A 17,157-nucleotide genomic window follows, 5' to 3' on the forward strand; every position below is an offset into this window, starting at 1 on the left:
TACCACAGGACAACATATATCTTTTTATAAAGTTCAAAAATAAGTAAAAGTAAATAATATATTATTATGGCATAAATATGTGAGTGATAACACTATTTTTTTAAACAGGAGAAATCAGGATGATGCAAACGTTCCGGAGTTGGATGATGGCAATGATTGCAAAACATTGCGACTGTGTTAAATGCCCCAGAACTGCACCCTGGAAAATGGTGACTGTGGTAAATTTTATATTATGGATCTCTTACTACAATTTTTTAAAAACCAAGGGAAAGATAAACACAAAGTTCAAATAGTAGCTACCACAGTGGAAGGAGCACGTACCTGGTTGTAAATAATTGTCACAGCTGTTTATGGGTTGGGTGGGTAAATGGGGACATTCAATTGTCTCTTTCACCTGGGCTGTGATTAATTGAAGTCACCTGAGGTCCATTTTGTAAAGACTTGAGGAAAGCTCTCTGGACCTGGATTTGGGAACCAGGGATCTAATGGGTGCCACTGGGCAAGTGAGAAAAGACCTTGGGCCGTTCCCGCTGCTGCCAACCAGGCATCAGCCTATCGGGCATCTGGCGGGTGGGTGCAACCAATGGTCTGGAGGTACCACGTAAGCCCACCTCCTCATGCTTCCACCTGCAGGGCCTTCCCCTCCCCTCGCTCATTCTCCCCTGGGGAGTGAGTTTGGAGGGCGATGCTAGGCTCGCTCCTCAGCAGAGGGCTGCCGGCAGCACTGGGTGGTGGGAGAGGTGATTCAATTCGAGGGACAACGCGGTCACAGCCACCTGGCCAAGACAGAATCCGAGTCCCATCACCTGCCTGACTCCTGGGTTTATCCGAACTCAGGTAAGAAAGAGGGGGTTGTTTACCGGGTCCTCCAAGCCCACCTGAGACAGAGAAGGGGGGTGTGAGTACAGGGGCCACATGAAGAGCCTGGAACCTGGGCCTGGTTGGTCTGACGGGCACATGTGAGGATGCACGATTCCACAGACTCTCATTGTTTTGCAAAGGAGCGGCTGCTTGGTGAGTTAGCACGGGCTATTAAAATGCGGTATTCATAAATGAAATGTAGCATGCAGCTAGAGGTTCCCAGGGACCCTAATTCAGTCTGACCACTTTGTCACCCTTGGCAACGTAGCAAAGCGAATATGCCATAAGTCTTAACTGAGTACCTACTACAGGCTACAGCACTGAACAAAACAGGCCAAAATAAATAAATAAATAAAAACCTGCCCTCAGGAAACTCACATTCTAGTAGAGGATATTTTGAAAAAGAAAAATAATATATTATTTTTAGATGATGGAAAGAGGTACGGAGTGAGCCATGTGGAGATCTGGGAATGAGTGTCCCAGGCAGAGGGGAAGGCAAGTGCAAAGGTCCTGAGGCAGTACTGAGCCTAAGAACAGTGAGTGTGGCGAGGGGCAGGACAGGGCAGAATCTGGAGATGAGGTCCAGATTTTGCGGGGCCTGGTGGCCGTGGTTGGGAGCAGGGAGCCAGGCCTGTGGGAGGAGGGTGTCCTGAGCAGAGGAGGGGCAGGATCTGACTTCCTTTTAATAAGACCTGCTGGCTGCAGGTGTAGAACAGCCCATCAGAGAGGCAAGAGGAGAAGCAGAGACGTCCGTGAGGAGGCAACCACAACAGTCCAGAGAGGGATGATGGCCACGGGGACGAGGGTGGCGGCAGTGGAGGTGACGGGAAGCCAGCAGCTTCCGGAGACAGGTTGAGGGTAGAGCCAATAGAATGTCTTTTTTACTGAAAAGTGGAAGCAGCTGGGCTCTACTCATGTGTTTTGCAGTCAAGAAAGTTTGAGACCTGGTTTGAAAATAGAGATGTGGTTGTCAAACCGGCTCCCTTCTCACAACCTCCTGGGGCTTCTGTTATGCAGGCATTGAAAGGAGTGGTTTAGGTCTTCATGTGCTAACAGGGAAAGACACCGGGGTATATTGTCAAGTGAGACAAGGAAGATACAGAATAAAATGTAAGAATGACCTCATTTTTGAACATTAAAATTACATATACGAGTGAATGAATGGTTTGGAAGAACAGACAGTGGTTACCTGGAGCGGAACCCACTGAGATTTAAAGTCAGGATTGCCCTTCCTACATGCAAAATAAAAGAATCCAAAAACCCTGGTTTTAGATCCTTTTAAGATTGCTGTGGGCGGGGCTCGCTTCCTGCCATCCCAGCCTCACTTCTCATAGGCGGCCAGTGTCCCCACCTGGGCCTCCTCCTTGGCTAGGCCTGTAAGAAGGCAGAACAGGGGAATGAGAAATATTTTCCTCTCGTGCTTGCGGGCCTGGGAGACTGGAAAGGGCCCACCTGGCTCCTAGGCTTTCTGAAAATAGAAAGTTGTCTGAACTTTCCAATAGGTTTGGCTTAGCTGTTCCTCCTCCATGTTCCAAGACGCCATTTTGATTAGAGAATCATGTGTTGTGCATGAAAATCAAGGATGGCAGGAGCGAGACCTGAAAAGGGATGGAATTTACAGGGAGCTGCCCCTGATGGGACCCGGAAACGCCCTGCGAATGTGGAGGGGCGGGGGGGGGGGCACCGAGAATGCAGGGACCCAGGGCCTTTGTGCTGCCTGAGCTGGGGCCCTGGACGCAGCCGGTGCAAATAACACCTTCTGACCCTCCCGATCTCTGCATCTATTCCAGCGCTTAGAGCAGGAGAGAGGAGTTTGGCTGTTGGGTTTGTTTGAGGCCAGAGGAGGAAGTTGAGGGATTGTGTCCAAGGCCCAGTGCCTGGAGTTTGAATCCCTTTGGGTGAGAGCTGAGGACGGTCCATGACAAGATTTCTAAGACCCTGGGCACAAGCATATATGCTATGGGGCCAGTGGTGTGTTGGTAAAGGTTTAACAACCAGCTTTCCAGGGGAAAGTATATGTGTGGGTATGCACGTGCACACATGTGTACAAATATAGGCACTTACTCATGCTTGCACACATAAACACATATATACTCAGGTTTACTATAGATTGTATTGATGGAAAGGATGTATAGCCCACAACTTACACATAAACATAAAATGTACAATAGCCCCCCCTTCTGTAAATTTCATATACTCAGTTGATTCACACGGGACATTTTTGTTGATTTTTGCCCCCAACTCTTGTATCTGTTGTCACCCTATGGTTATAATTGATGAGTGACTGTAGTTCTTTCCAGAACGTTGGCTGATATCTGCCTTTACCTTAAGGACTGAGACAAAAATGGTACACCAAAGTGTAGGTCGGAACTTTCCTGGTTTGTCAGCGAAGTGTGCAACTTCCCTGCTTTTTGGTGTTATTCCCACTGTAACAATTAGAGACGTGACGCACTTTTATGTTTAACCTGCATCATCCTTTTCTCCCTCCCTTTCTTTGTCTAGATCACTTTGTCTGTTGACCTAGACAGTCAACAAAACAATAAATCAAGCCCTGAGCTGTACTGTTTGCCAATTCCCGTAGTGTAATTACTCCCACCATGGCCGACTTCAGGCTACCAACTTAAGTCGCAAAAAATGGAATTGGGAAGAGATCTGCAATAGTGCACTGTTAGGGGGTGTTCCCACCAGACAGACACACCGGACGTGAATATCCCCAGGAGAACCAGTAACAGTAACATGTAGTTTTAAAAACTGGAAAGTGATGAGTTTTGAGCACTTACGACCTTTGTTTTTTGTTTTTTTAAATTTATTTCATTTATTTTTTTTTTGGCTATGTTGAGTCTTCGTTGCTGCGTGCGGGCTTTCTCTAGTTGTGGCGAGCAGGGGCTGCTCTTCGTTGTGGTGCGTGGGCTTCTCATTGTGGTGGCTTTTCTTGTTGCAGAGCACAGGCTCTAGGTGTGTGGGCTTCAGTAGTTGTGGCACGCGGGCTTCAGTAGTTGTGGCTCGCGGGCTCTAGAGCACAGGCTCAGTAGTTATGGCGCACGGGCTTAGTTGCTCCATGGCATGTGGGATCTTCCCGGACCAGGGCTCGAACCCGTGTCCCCTGCATTGGCAGGCGGACTCTTAACCACTGCGCCACCAGGGAAGCCCCACGACCTTTGTTTTTAATTAAATTTATTTAATTATAAGTTTATGTAGCTTAATTTTTAATAATGGCTCTGGTTAGCAACGAGTTCACCAAATTCCTGAAAATCTGACAGTCGGCTTTTGCGAGCCGGTCCAAGCTGGCTCCCGCACGCCACCCGTGCAGGGACCACATGGCAGAGAGTGTCACGGGCTGGGGAGGAAGCCCTTCCCTCCACCTCTGCCCAGAACCCAGAGCAGCTCAGGCAATAAGCAGCTGGAGTCTGGCCGCACCAGATGGGTGCTGGCAACAGTGAATTTCTCCCAGTGGCCTTGGCGGCAGAGGCGAGGGAGTAGTTTGCAAGCCAATGTGAAACATCCCTTTGGAGCTCCCCAGAAGGAACTGGGGGACCCTGGGGGTGCTGAGCTTCCAATGACACGTAGGTGAGGGCTCTGTAAGTGGCAGACATCTGGGTTAAATCACTCTGTGCCAAACCTAAGCTGCGGGACTGAGCTGGGCTTTCAGCGTTTCATGAGGCTTTTCTGAAGCTTGCGGGGCCCTAGGACTGTTCTCGCTGACAGCAGTCACGGGGCACTGCAGGCCAGCAATCACTTCTTCAAGCCCATCTTAATCCCAGCCTCCTCCGGCGCCTTCCCTGATGCGCTGGGGGACTCGCGGGGAGATTTTCCTCCTCTTTAAGCTCGTGTCTCACCCACGTTTAGAACATAAGTGCCTTCCAGCCAGAGTCATAGCAATTTAGAGTTGTAAAGAGATTTTAGAGATTTCCTAAAATAATCTCGTCTTATAGATGAGAGAAGGGGAGTGACTTGCACAAGATTACAGAAATCAAGGGCAGAACTGTGTAGGGTGACCAGCTGTCTCGGGACTGAGGGGATCTCCTGGGACAAGTTGGTCACTCTTGAGCTAGGACCACCAGTCGGGTCTCAACTCAAGCCCAAGGCAGAGGGTCTGGGCCAGTCCTAGAAAGAAAAGGAGGGAGTACAGAGCTGCTGCGGGATGGAATTTTCCAAGGGAAGAGAAAAGAGGAGGCCATATCTGGGTGCTGGGACTTCCAGCTCTACCCAGATGGCTGGCACCCGAGGGATTTCCCACCTGCCACAGCCCTGCTGTGGATTTCCCCGCCCTTGATGTAACATGCATCCTCCTTGTCTCTGCCAGAGAGACACTAGCTGACTTTATCTGCATCTTATCTCTTGGCCGCTGTCACCACAGCTTCAGGGATGTATATGCAAATAGCCTACGATAATATTAATATGTGATTCCCCCCAAGGGAGGCATGTGGAAAGCACTGTATGTGTTTCACAATTCTGTTTCGTCCAGAGGAGCAGTGGGGGCCCAGAATGATTCGAAACAGATTTTTGAAAAAGGCAAAATAAAACTGGAACCAAACCTCATAGAGGCATGTGCCACTGTCCCCACCCCCAGCTCTCCCCACCCCTGCCTAATATTAACTCTCTTCTCTCATTCCCCGGGAGCCTCATACAGCAAGGGGCATCAGGCCCTCTCCATTCAAGCCAGGAGCCCCTGCCCATCCCTGGGCTGACATACCCTCTAAATGTTGCAGGCTGATCAGCCCGGTGCTTCGTCTGTCCCACTGTTCTTCTTCCTCGTACACATAACACTCCCCTGACACCCTCTCCTCCTTCACCTCTGCTTCCTGGGATAGTCACAGACTCAGAGAACACAGAAGTCCGGGCTACTTCTGGAGGCGGAGAGCTTCTGAGATCTGACTCTCATCTCTGCCACTGACCAGCTGTGTGACCTTGGGCAAGTCACTTCATTTCTCTATGCCTCCATTTGCTCAATGTACAACGAGAATAAGAGTAATAATCCCTGTCCTGCCAGGGGCTCATGGAAATTCTCTGAGCTAAAGCTTCAGCAAAGCCTGGCACAGTGCCTGGCATGCAGCAGACCCACACGACATAGCAGTCGTAGGGAATTCCCTGGAGTCCAGTGGTTAGGACTCTGCACTTTCACTGAAAGGGCCAGGATTCATTCCCTGGTCAGGGAATTAAGATCCTGCAAGCTGCCCGGCGCTGCTAAACACAAGGAAAAAACAGTAGTCATAGTAAGAGCCCCTTAAAGATCACGTAGTTCAACCCCTCATTGTAGGGATGGACAAAGGGAGGCCCAGAGAGGGGAAGGAAGTTGCCTAAGGCCACACAGCAAGATGCTGCCATTTCATCTCAGCCTCAGCGCTTGGGGAGCTCCAGGTGGGATGTGCAGATGCCCTCCTCACACCCCGACTCCCTCTAAAGTCTGGTCCACGCCAGCTGCACACGGAGCAGTCGCTTCGCACTCACCATCGAGCAGGTCTCGACATTCAGGGCCGTGTCACGCCGTCCTCCTGGAAGCAACACGGCTTTCTCTATCGCTGAAGCGAGCGTCGGCTCCCATCGGCTGCGGGGCTCGGGAGACCAGCCTGTAGGGACTGGCCGCTCGGAAGATGGCCTCGGAGGACCCCCTGCCCGCGATCTTCCTCGTGGTGCCGTGGGGACGGCGCGCGGCCGCCAGCCAGGCTCCGATAAAGCAGCCTGGCTCTTATCCGGCCTGTGTCAGGGTGCAGGCGGCCGCGGAGCTGGGGTTCCAGGAAGCCCGCCTGGGGCCCCCCCGGCCGGCCCCGTTCCCCCCGGATGCTGCCTGCCGCTCTGGCCGCGGCCGATTGCCCGTCAGTGTCACTCTGAGCTCTGCCAGGGAGAATTCCATGCTGGCCCCCTGCAGGCGGAGCCCCACCCCTTCACGGCCCACCCCCACTCGCATCTTGGCAAGGGGACCAGGAAAGGCAGCTAATTTCAAGTCCGTACAGCGTTTGTGGTCGTGTCCTGAACTCTCCACGATTAATCACGGAGCATCTGATTTCTGCTTTGCCTCAGAGGGGGGTGTGGGGAGGCCTGGAAGTTTCTGTTTACTCATTCTGCACCGGGCTTCGTGCTAATCACAAACAGACAGGACCCAGCCTCCCGCTCGCTCCCCCGCCCTCTTCTCCCTCTTCCTACCTTGCCACTTTCGGGTTGCTCTCCTCACTCTTTCTCCTTTCCCTCCTTTCTTCCCTCCTTCCCATCTGTTCCCTGCCTCTGTCCCAGATCTCCGTACATCCCTTCCTCTGGTCCTGGTTCCCCCCAAGCCCCCTCTGCACCTCCCACTTCTCCTGGGATGTAAATTAGCTTGGCCTTTTCCCTTTACATCTTTACAGCTAGTGGTCAGCCTCTTTTCTTTCTTTACAACCTAATTATTTCAGGGTTTGCCCCGCCGCCCAACCCCCATTACATGGATGTGTAGAACTCCTATGAACTTGACTGTGTGTCCCAGTCAAGGGTGGAGTCCAGATACGAGGCACTGCTCCTTTGGTCACCTCGGCACATCTCGGCTTTCGGATTTCGGATTCTGCTCAGGGATGGACCCAGGAACAAAGGCCCCATTCATCGCCACCACGGAGAGCCCACCCCCCAGCCATGGTGCCTCCCAGCCTGTAACACCTAGGGATAAATTTCTCTCTGCTGCCCCTTGGCTCCGTGCCACCCTGCAGCCACTGCAGTCAAGAAATCAGGAATAAACAGCCCCAAAGAAGAGAAACTGACACCCCTTCCCACAGCCACAAACACACATACTCTGAAGGGTAATTTGGCAAGACCTTTAAAAACCAGAAATGGGCGTAAGCTGCCACCCAGAACATCACTTAATGCACGTCCACGAGGTGGCATGCACATAGACGTTTGCTTAAAAAAAAAAAAAGGTTTGTCACAGGCAACATTGGAAATAAATATCCATCCAAAAAAATGACTGGTTAAATAGAATATAATAAATAGAATATAATAAATAGAATATGAAAGAATCGTACTATCCCAGGCAGGGATTCAGAGGGTGAGCTGCATCTGTATGTAACAATGGAGATGGGTCTCCAAGACATATTATTGAGTGAAAAGAGGGTCAGAATGATACATTCAATATCATCCTGATTGTGTAACCCTCCGCCCTTATACACACATAAAATGAAATGCTATGGAAACACATAAAGCTAGGAAAATAGTCTGTAAGGATATAAACCACACTGAGCCATTACCTCTGGGAAGTGGGAGAGGCAGAAGTTTAAGCGTGGTGCTCTTACCTGTAGCAGCTTCATTCTGAAAAGTGAAAATGGATTCATCTATTACCTAGATTCCCAACCAGCTTCCTTCACCAGTGACGTTGCACCCCATACCCGGAGAAAATTTCATCCACCCGTTTGCCTCCTTGGACTAGCTCAAGGAATTCTATAATCTGTCAGCTGAGAACTGAACAGCAGTCCTGAGGAGTGAACCCGGAAGTTCTACAAGCACTCTAGTTTGATCACCTCTAGTCAGGTGTTGGGACCCAGAGCTGAAAGTGACATTGCACTGAGTGAAATTCCTTAAGAGCTAGGGAGCTGTCAAAGTTACTCCGGAGTGGGCTTAGGTCTCCTGGAAAGGAGGCCGGCAGATCTATATTTGAAAGCAAAGTATTGGAAAGTTGATGGCTTGGTTTTCAGGAAGCAATGTCACCTACTCTAACTTGCAAAACATGAAAACCACTTTGAAGCGTTTTGAAGGAGTGAACAAGTTCAGACTTCATGCCAAGAAAAGGGCTGCCGAGAAGCACATTTTCGGTTCAGCCGTTTCTCTCCTGCTCACCGACCAAGTGCACGACCACATCTCACAGGCACAACAGGCAGGTGAGCCTGGTACTCCACACAGGGTGCTTCGCACGTGCTGTGATGTGATGGAATTCACCACAATGCTCTCTGTCCCCCACTTGTCCAGTGCCTGCGGGCTTTGGGAATTCAACTGGGGACTTACTGCAAAGAAGACAAATGATGCTTCTCACAGCCCCGAGCCAGTGGGGGCACCAGCCCCTCCTCCTCGTCCTCCAGGGCAGAAAGGAACCCCAGCTTTGGAGCCGGGCAGTCTCAGACTTGGTGTTTCCAGCCATCTGAGGGAGTGGCGGAGTGAGACCATGCCGTTCCCAAAGCAGGCCTCACATAGGGTCAGTGCCCAAGATGACTTTGGGTGACACACAGGACACTGAACAGCACTGCCCCTAGAGTGGGAACGTCATTTTACTCCAGTGGCAATTCTCTTCCCATCCCATTTGGCCTGGGACAGAGTCTCAGCTTTGTGCTAATCTGTCTTTAACACCTCTACCGTCTACTAATCTCTCTTTCTGACAAAGAAAAAGCAGGCCTCAGGCTTAGGTCAGCCAGCAGCCAACAGCATCCAGCTAGAATCCTGTTTGGCAAGTGATCACGGTTTTCCACTGTCTTCCACTTTCCTATGTGTAATTTTTTTAAATTTAAAAGGGAGTCCATCAGCTAAGGGAAAATCTGACAAAACCTTAATAAGGCACAGAGTTTAGTTAATAATGATGTATCAGTATTGGTCATTAGTTATGACAAATGTACCATAGCAATGTAAGATGACAAGAGGGGCAATTAGAAATTGGGTACAGGGTATGTAGAGTTCCCTGTACCATCTTTGCCGCTTTTCTGTAAGTTTCAAACTATTCCAAGATTGAAAGCTTAGTGGTGATCATTTTGTAATGTGCAGAAATATCGAATCACTATGTTGTGTAAAGGAACTCACATAGTGTTGTAGGTCAATTGTTCAAAAACAAACTCATAGAAAAGGAGATCAGATTTGTGGTTACCAGAGGCGAGGGTTTGGGGGAGGGGGGAATTGGAAGAAGGTAGTCAAAAGGTACGAACTTCCGGTTATAAGATAAATAAGTACTACGGATGTAATGCACAACACAATTAATATAATCAACACTGCTGTACATTATATGTGAAAGTTGTTAGAAGGGTGAATCCTAAGAGTTCTCATCATAAGGAGAGAATCTTTCTTTTTCCTTTATTTTGTATCTGTATGAGATGATGAATGCTCACTGGAGTTATTGCAGTAATTATTTCATGACGTATGTAAGTCCAATCATGATGCTGTACACCTTAAACTTATACAGTGCTGTATGTCAATTATATCTCAATAAAACTGAAAGAAAAATAAGTAAATAAAATTGAAAGTTTATTTAACTATGTTTAAGGGACCCAGAAAAAAAGTAAGTCCGTGGTTTTTTTTTTTTTTTTTTTGCGGTACGCGGGCCCCTCACTGTTGTGGCCTCTCCCGTAGCGGAGCACAGGCTACGGATGCGCAGGCTCAGCGGCCATGGCTCACGGGCCCAGCTGCTCCGCGGCATGTGGGATCCTCCCGGACCGGGGCACGAACCCGTGTCCCCTGCATCGGCAGGCGGACTCTCAACCACTGCGCCACCAGGGAAGCCCTGTTTATCTATTTTATACATAGTAATTTATATTTCTTAATCCCCTACCCTATCTTGCCCCTCCTCCCTTCCCTCTCACCACTGTTAACCACTAGTTTGTTTTCTGTATCTGTGAGTCTGTTTCTATTTTACTATATACATTCGTTTGTTTCGATTTTTAGATTCCACATATAAGTGATAACATAGAGTATTTGCCTTTCTTTGCCTGACTTATTTCACTAAGCATAATAGTCTCTAGGTCCATCCATGTTGTTGCCAATGGCAGAATTTCATTCTTTTCATTCCATTGTGTGTGTTTATATGTATGTGTGCATATGTGTGTGTTTATAAGTGTGTGTGTGTGTGTGTGTATGTATATATGTATATGTGTATATATATATATATATATATATACCACATCTTCCTTATCCATTCATCTGTTGCTGGAAAGTTAGGTTGCTTCCATATCTTGGCTATTGTAAATAATGCTGCTATGAACATAGGTGTGCATGTATCTTTTTGAACTAGTGTTTTCGTTTTCTTCTGATACATACCCAGCAGTGAGAATGCTGGATCATATGGTAACTCTATTTTCAGTTTTTAAGAACCTCCATGCTGTTCTCCATGGTGGCTGCACCAATTTACCTTCCCATCAGCAGTGCATGAGGGTTCCCTTTCCTCCGTACCCTCGCCAACACTTGTTATTTGTGGTTGCATGTTGCTTTTTTTAACTGTATGTACAGAGAGAAACAGAGAGACAGCAAATGTGGCAAAATATTGACAATTGGAGTGTCTGAGTGAGGGGGATACGGGGTTCTTTTTTTAAAATTTTATTTGTTTTTGGGCTGCATTGGGTCTTTGTTGCTGCTCGCAGGCTTTCTCTAGTTGTGGCGAAGGGGGGCTATTCTTCCTTGTGGCACACAGGCTCAGTAGTTGTGGCACACAGGCTCAGTAGTTGTGGCGCACAGGCTTAGTTGCTCAGAGGCATGTGGGATCTTCCCGGACCAGGGATTGAACCCGTGTGCCTGCATTAGCAGGTGGATTCTTAACCACTGCGCCACCAGGGAAGTCCTGTCCTGGGGGTTCTTGAAGCTATTCTTCCAACTTTGCTGCAGGTTTGAAATTTGTTGAAACAAACAGTTGGGAGAGAAAGTAAATCAATGTAAAGAAAAAGTTTAGTACATAAGAGCCCAGGTGGAAAATGAGTGTAGCCAAATTGTCAAGGTGGTGCTGAGTTGCTGGCCTTTGGGGGAAACTAGGCTAAGATGTGGCCTGGCGGGGAGATCTGTGGTGACTCCAAAGGACCCTCTCAAGTCCCTGCGTGGCCACACTCACTCCCTGTCACCCGCAGAATCTTCTCTGCCACCCTCACAGGCACACAACTTCCAACAGCACAGCATTTGTAACACTTTCAAACCATTTCCCCACCTCTACCCCTCACAGCATCCTGTGACGTCGGCAGGGCAGGTGTTGTCATCCCATGTGCCAGGCTGGGGATTTCAGGGACAGAGATGAAGAAGGAGGAAATGTTCCAGTGGGAGACAGGCATGTAAACAGAAACCTACAATGCCAAGTGCTAATTTCAGCCCAGGTAGTAAGGGCCAGGTGGGCGGGGCAGTGAGGGAAGCCGCCCCCACCCCCCCACCCCCCCACCCTCCCCCGGTTTACCTTCGAGAATGAAGACGATGCCCCAGGGAAGTGTGTCACCAGCCGCAGCCTTGGGGGCCCTGCAGAGCCTGGGACTCTACCCCTCTCCTGCTTTGCCCCCTCGTCCTTCTAATGTGCCTGGCTCTCTCCCGTGGTTCCCCCAGCAGAACTCTCTCCCCTTGGCCATCTCCCATGCCCTCCTGGCTTTTACCTGTTTAAGACCTTAATCCTTACCCTGTTGGAGCCCACTAAGGAGCCACATTCTCCAAAGCTTTCTCCGAACCCCCCCCTCTGGTGTGGAGACCCTCTCCCAGGCAGCCTCGCTGTCTCATCGTGGCAAAACTGTGTAAGCACACAGGCCCCGGCGCCCAATCCTGGCTCCTCTTCTTCCCGACTGAATGACCTTGGGCAAGTCACTTGACCTCTCCATCTCCTCATCTATAAAATGGGAGTAACTATAGAGCCTCACTGGGTTGTTGTGAGGATGAGATGAAACAATAGCTTGTTGCTCAGTCTATGGGCCAGCAGATGGGGCGTCACCTGGGAGCTTGTTAGTACAGAGTCCCAGGCCTCACCCCCGACCTTCTGAACCAGATTCACAGGGTCCCAAAATGATTCATATGCACGTTAAAGTTGAGAAGCACTGAGACATTATATGTAAAGCGCGAAGACCCTGCCTGGCACACGGTTGGCTCCTATTAAATAGATGTGGTTGCCATCATCATCGGCACCATCATCCCACAGGATTGCTGTTTCCTCATCCTTCTCCACCTGAGAGGAAAGACCACGACTGCCATGTGCACTATTGCAGACTCAGTGCCCAGAGCAGAGCCGGTGCTTGATAAATGATGGCTGGATTAAGTCATTGTCTAATTTTCATGGAAAGACCCGACTGGAACCCAGTGGCCTTACTCCCAGCTGAGCTTTTTTTCAAACCCCCAGCCTCCTGCAGATACAAGGAACAAAGTCTGGATGGCGAAGGGGTCTCCCATTCAGGAAGGCATGGGGGTGAGCTTGTTGGGAGGAAGTTCATCCCAGTTGGTAAAATCCATCATTTTCCTACAGGTAGTAGGATCAAAACTCCCCCTCCTTTATCAACCCTTCAGCACCGAAGAGAACATCCGATTGCTGTATTCTTCCTGGAGATAAATATCCTGACCCGTCGTTGCCAATCTTCTCCTCCACTGCCGTCTTGACTCAGGGTCCCGTTCTTTGCACCTCTGCTCCACAGTGACAAACAATGGATTCAACAGAAAGAGGCTGGCTCTGTTGAGCTGGGGAAGCATTTGGAATGACAGGTCCCCCCTCTGGCCTCAGGCTGGGCCATAAACCTTGGTTCAGCGGAGGAATGAATCCGCCCTGAAATCTGGGAGCCTTATCAGTTGGGGGGATTAGCAAAGGCCAAGTCTTGACCTGAAGGAAAATCCCAGACGCCCTCCATGCTCCCTTAGGGACCCTCCGGAGTCAAATATTTTCCGAACCAACTCCAGTTAAGTAAATAGCGTTCTGCACGTGAGTGCCGACAGGGTTTCTCAGAGGACCTGACATTCTCCACTTGGTGACTGTCATTTCCTTACAAACATAACATTGGAAGCGATCTTTGCATTCCCAGAATGATTTCCCCAGCCGAGGAATTCTGCATTTCTCCTGGAGTTCAGGGTTGCGGCTTTATTTTGTGCTTTTATGACAACATCCTCTTAATGCATCTTGTATAATTTGATAAAAACCCTCTCCCCTCCACCCACCCCAATGCGTGTCTTTCTTTGCCACAAATTTCTAGTAAACTCTTCAAAAAATGCACAGCCTAAATTGAACCCTGATGCTTGAAGCACTAATGGGGCGCCTTCTTCAAAGCAATTCTTTACAACCCAACAGTTTACATGTTGCTGGAAACAATGGACTTAAGCGCACAATTTATTTGGATTGGCTAGTTTCATGCTGGTTGGAATCTGCTTTGGGGGGAAAACAAACCCTGCATGTGTTTAGATTTATAATTTATACTGAAAGCACAAATACCTCGTAATAGGGCTGCAATGAGAGGCAGTTATGAGCAAAAGTCACCACACATGGAGGCTTTCCTGTCTCACAGATATACTACGAAAGACTGCAAACCGCTTTTTAGTGAAGCCACCTTCTCCTTTCTCACCCCCATCTCTACCCGCCCCTGCAAGAGAAACATCTACGGCAGAAGCCATAGACCATCTGCCTGACCTGTGTGCAAATGCCCTGCCCTGGCTCTTCCCCAGTTGTCTGGGATGGTGACTGTCCTGTGCCTGCGCTAAGTGATTTACACTGACTACCTCACTCCATCCTCACAACCACTGCCCTCGGCCTCATGATCCCCACGTTAAGCGGAGGAAACCGAGGCACAGGAAGGTGAAGCCGCCCTCCCAAGGTCCCACGCAGGTAATTGATAGAGCCAGGATTCTAACTCAAAGAGTCTTGCTCTAGAATCAACTCTCTCAACCCTGAGGTCCTTTTGTAGTAAAATCTGCTGAACTAGCCAGCATGCTCCATTAACTCGACTCTTTATTGCAGTTGAGTTGGAAGAGAAGCAAGGCAAATGGCGGGGAAATAAAATGAGATCGTGACTTCACCAAAGCAAAATTGAGATCCTGCTCTCCAAATGAAACCCAACAGGATCTGGAAGAGAACACATTCAACCTAATCTCCTCCGCCTTCTCCAACTCTATCTCCAGGCCCAGACAAGAAGATGCCACGTTTGAAGGGGAGACTCAGGGTCCCAGAGGACCCTCCATTCACAAGAAAGACCCAGAGCTGCCCTCTGGATTCCAGAACGAGGAAGTAGAAGAGTATCCTCTAGAGAGATTACCATGGTGGATTATTATAAGAAGCATCCCAGTGAATGTGCCGCCTGGATCCGCTGCCCCCTGCAAGGAGCTGGTGCTGCTATAGCCACGAGAATGTGTGATTGCATTGACCAGCAGATCGAGGAGGACGTGATGGCCCTCCAGCTTTGGAAGCAGTCTTCACCTTACCCCTGCTGTCTTTGCTTTCACTTTCTTGGGACCTCAGGACCACAGTGGTGAAGAGGAACGGGTTAGCCTCCTAGAAGACGGAAGTCCACGTTGATGGGAACCATGGCACCCAAGCTGACAGCCAGACCACTGCTGGGTACGTGAGTGCGGCCACGTGGACCCTCCAGTCCCTGTCGAGCTGTCAGATGACTGTGGTCACATGAGTGAGCCCAAGAGAGGCCAGCAGATTGCCAACCCACAGAATCAAAAAACACAACCAGCTCTCTGTTACAGGAAGCCAGTAAGGTTTGGGGTGGTTTGTTACACAGCGGCTAGAGCTCAAATCATTGTTAACACAGTTAAATCAAAGGTCCTCTATCGAAACCACAGCTATAAAAAGGATTCCAGCGCGGCCCAGGATGGCAGCGGCTTCTGGAGGATTTGCCGAGGCGCCTCTTGCCCTGCCCCTAGCTCATTCCTTAGGGCGCTGGGAGCCCAACTGCGCTGTTGCTTTTATTTGCTCATTAAATATCCGACCGCTGTTCTCCACATAAGAGAAAGAACTATCTTCAGCACTAGGGACACAGATAAATCTGGCACACTAATGTCTTCTAAGAACTCCCAGGACAACAAAGGAGATAGACAAGAGCGCTATTGTATTCGTGCAGCAAATATTTGCATACCAGGCATTACGACGTTAAGGGCTGGGAATACGATGATAGGAAAGTCACAAATCCAGACCTCATGGGGTCGGGAGTTGAGCCGGGAGGTGGAGGTGAATAAAAGGAAATGACATAAACGTGTGACTGCAAACGGTATTAAATACTGAACTAGTTTGGTGAGAAGAGGCCAGAAAGATTTACTTGAGGAAGCACCTTCTTCTTTTTTTGTTGTTTTGGCCACACTGCATGGCTGTGGGATTTTAGTTCCCAGACCAGGGATTGAACCCGGACCCTCGGCAGTGAGAGCGTGGAGTCCTAACCACTGGACCACCAGGGAATTCCCAGAAAGCACCTTTCAAATTGAGACTTGAAAGAATAGGTGAAGCGCCTGGCCAAAAAGGAGGGGAAGAATGTTCCAGGCCGAGGGAAGAGCATATGGCAGGGGTTCTTTTTTTGTTGTTAATTATTTAATTTATTTATTTTTGGCTGCGTTGGGTCTTAGCGCAGGCTTTCTCTAGCTGCGGCGAGCGGGGGCTACTCTTCGTTGCGGTGCGAGGGCTTCTCATTGCGGTGGCTTCTCTCGTTGTGGAGCACAGGCTCTAGGTGCATGGGCTTCAGTAGTTGTGGCTCGTGGGCTCAGTAGTTGTGGCTAGCGGGTTCTGGAGCTCAGGCTCAGTAGTTGTGGCGCACAGGCTTAGTTGCTCTGTGGCATATGGGATCTTCCCGGACCAGGGCTCGAACCCATGTCCCCCGCATAGGCAGGCGGATTCTTAACCACTGCGACACCAGGGAAGCCCATGGCAGTGGTTCTTACCAGGAGCAGTTAGGTTAACCTAGAACCCAACTCTATTTTACATTTAAACACAGAATAGTTTTGGCATGGTTGTAATATGTACTGAGTTTTCCTGGAATGCAAGGACCATGGACATTGAGAGAAGGCTGAACTGGACTTTGCTTGGGGGTTCATATTGGTCACTCTTCCGGAGCATCAGGGCTGGCAGCAACTCCAGTCGACATGCTCGTGGTGCACGAGTGGCCAACACCCCACACCTAGACCCACCTGAGTGTGCAGGTGTCACCTTCACAGAGGTTCTACCTGTTCGGTTCAAGCCCCTGGCTACTTCATCAGGACTTCCAGCATTAAAATACATATGATTTTCTTATAGATTACTTTCCACTTACTCTCCTTTGTTTTAGAGTTTGAGAAGTACACGTACATGTTTTCAGTATGTGAGTAGGTAAGTTATACTCTTTGTGAATTTCATTTCCGGGTAGACAAGGAACCACTGGGTCTGATGAGGTTAGAACCACAGGCACCTTTAAGACTCTCCTCTTGCAGTGGGACAGGGAGTCAGGCTGGTGTAAGAACTAACAGGAAGTATGGGGTTAGAGCCCAGAGACCCAGGAGCAGTGTGGTACCAGATGAGGCTAGAGGAGGATGGGGGGAAACCAGAACCCCCAGATGCTGCTGGAGGAATGTGAGATGGGACGGTCTGGTGGTTCCTCAAAAGTGAAACATGGAATGTCATCTGAACGAGCACTTCCACTCCTAGGCGTATACCCAGAAGAAATGGAAATCTATTGTTCAGACAAAAAC

At 49.3% G+C, this 17,157-nt stretch overlaps 1 protein-coding gene across 2 annotated transcripts in view; it reads right to left on the reverse strand.

Moving 5' to 3' along the window:
- The window catches only part of RIPOR3 (RIPOR family member 3), a 70,309-nt gene extending 63,769 nt beyond the window's left edge, over positions 1-6,540 (reverse strand). For both annotated transcript variants that reach the window (XM_082857766.1, XM_082857765.1), the window contains exon 1: positions 6,310-6,540. In XM_082857766.1, coding sequence (XP_082713892.1) covers positions 6,310-6,312 — 3 coding nt within the window. In that variant the 5' untranslated portion in view covers positions 6,313-6,540. The remainder of the gene's footprint in view (positions 1-6,309) is intronic.
- Positions 6,541-17,157: the final 10,617 nt, after the last annotated feature.

This window comes from Leucopleurus acutus (genome assembly GCF_964270905.1).
Source record: "Leucopleurus acutus genome assembly, chromosome: 16".
NCBI lineage: Eukaryota > Metazoa > Chordata > Mammalia > Artiodactyla > Delphinidae > Leucopleurus > Leucopleurus acutus.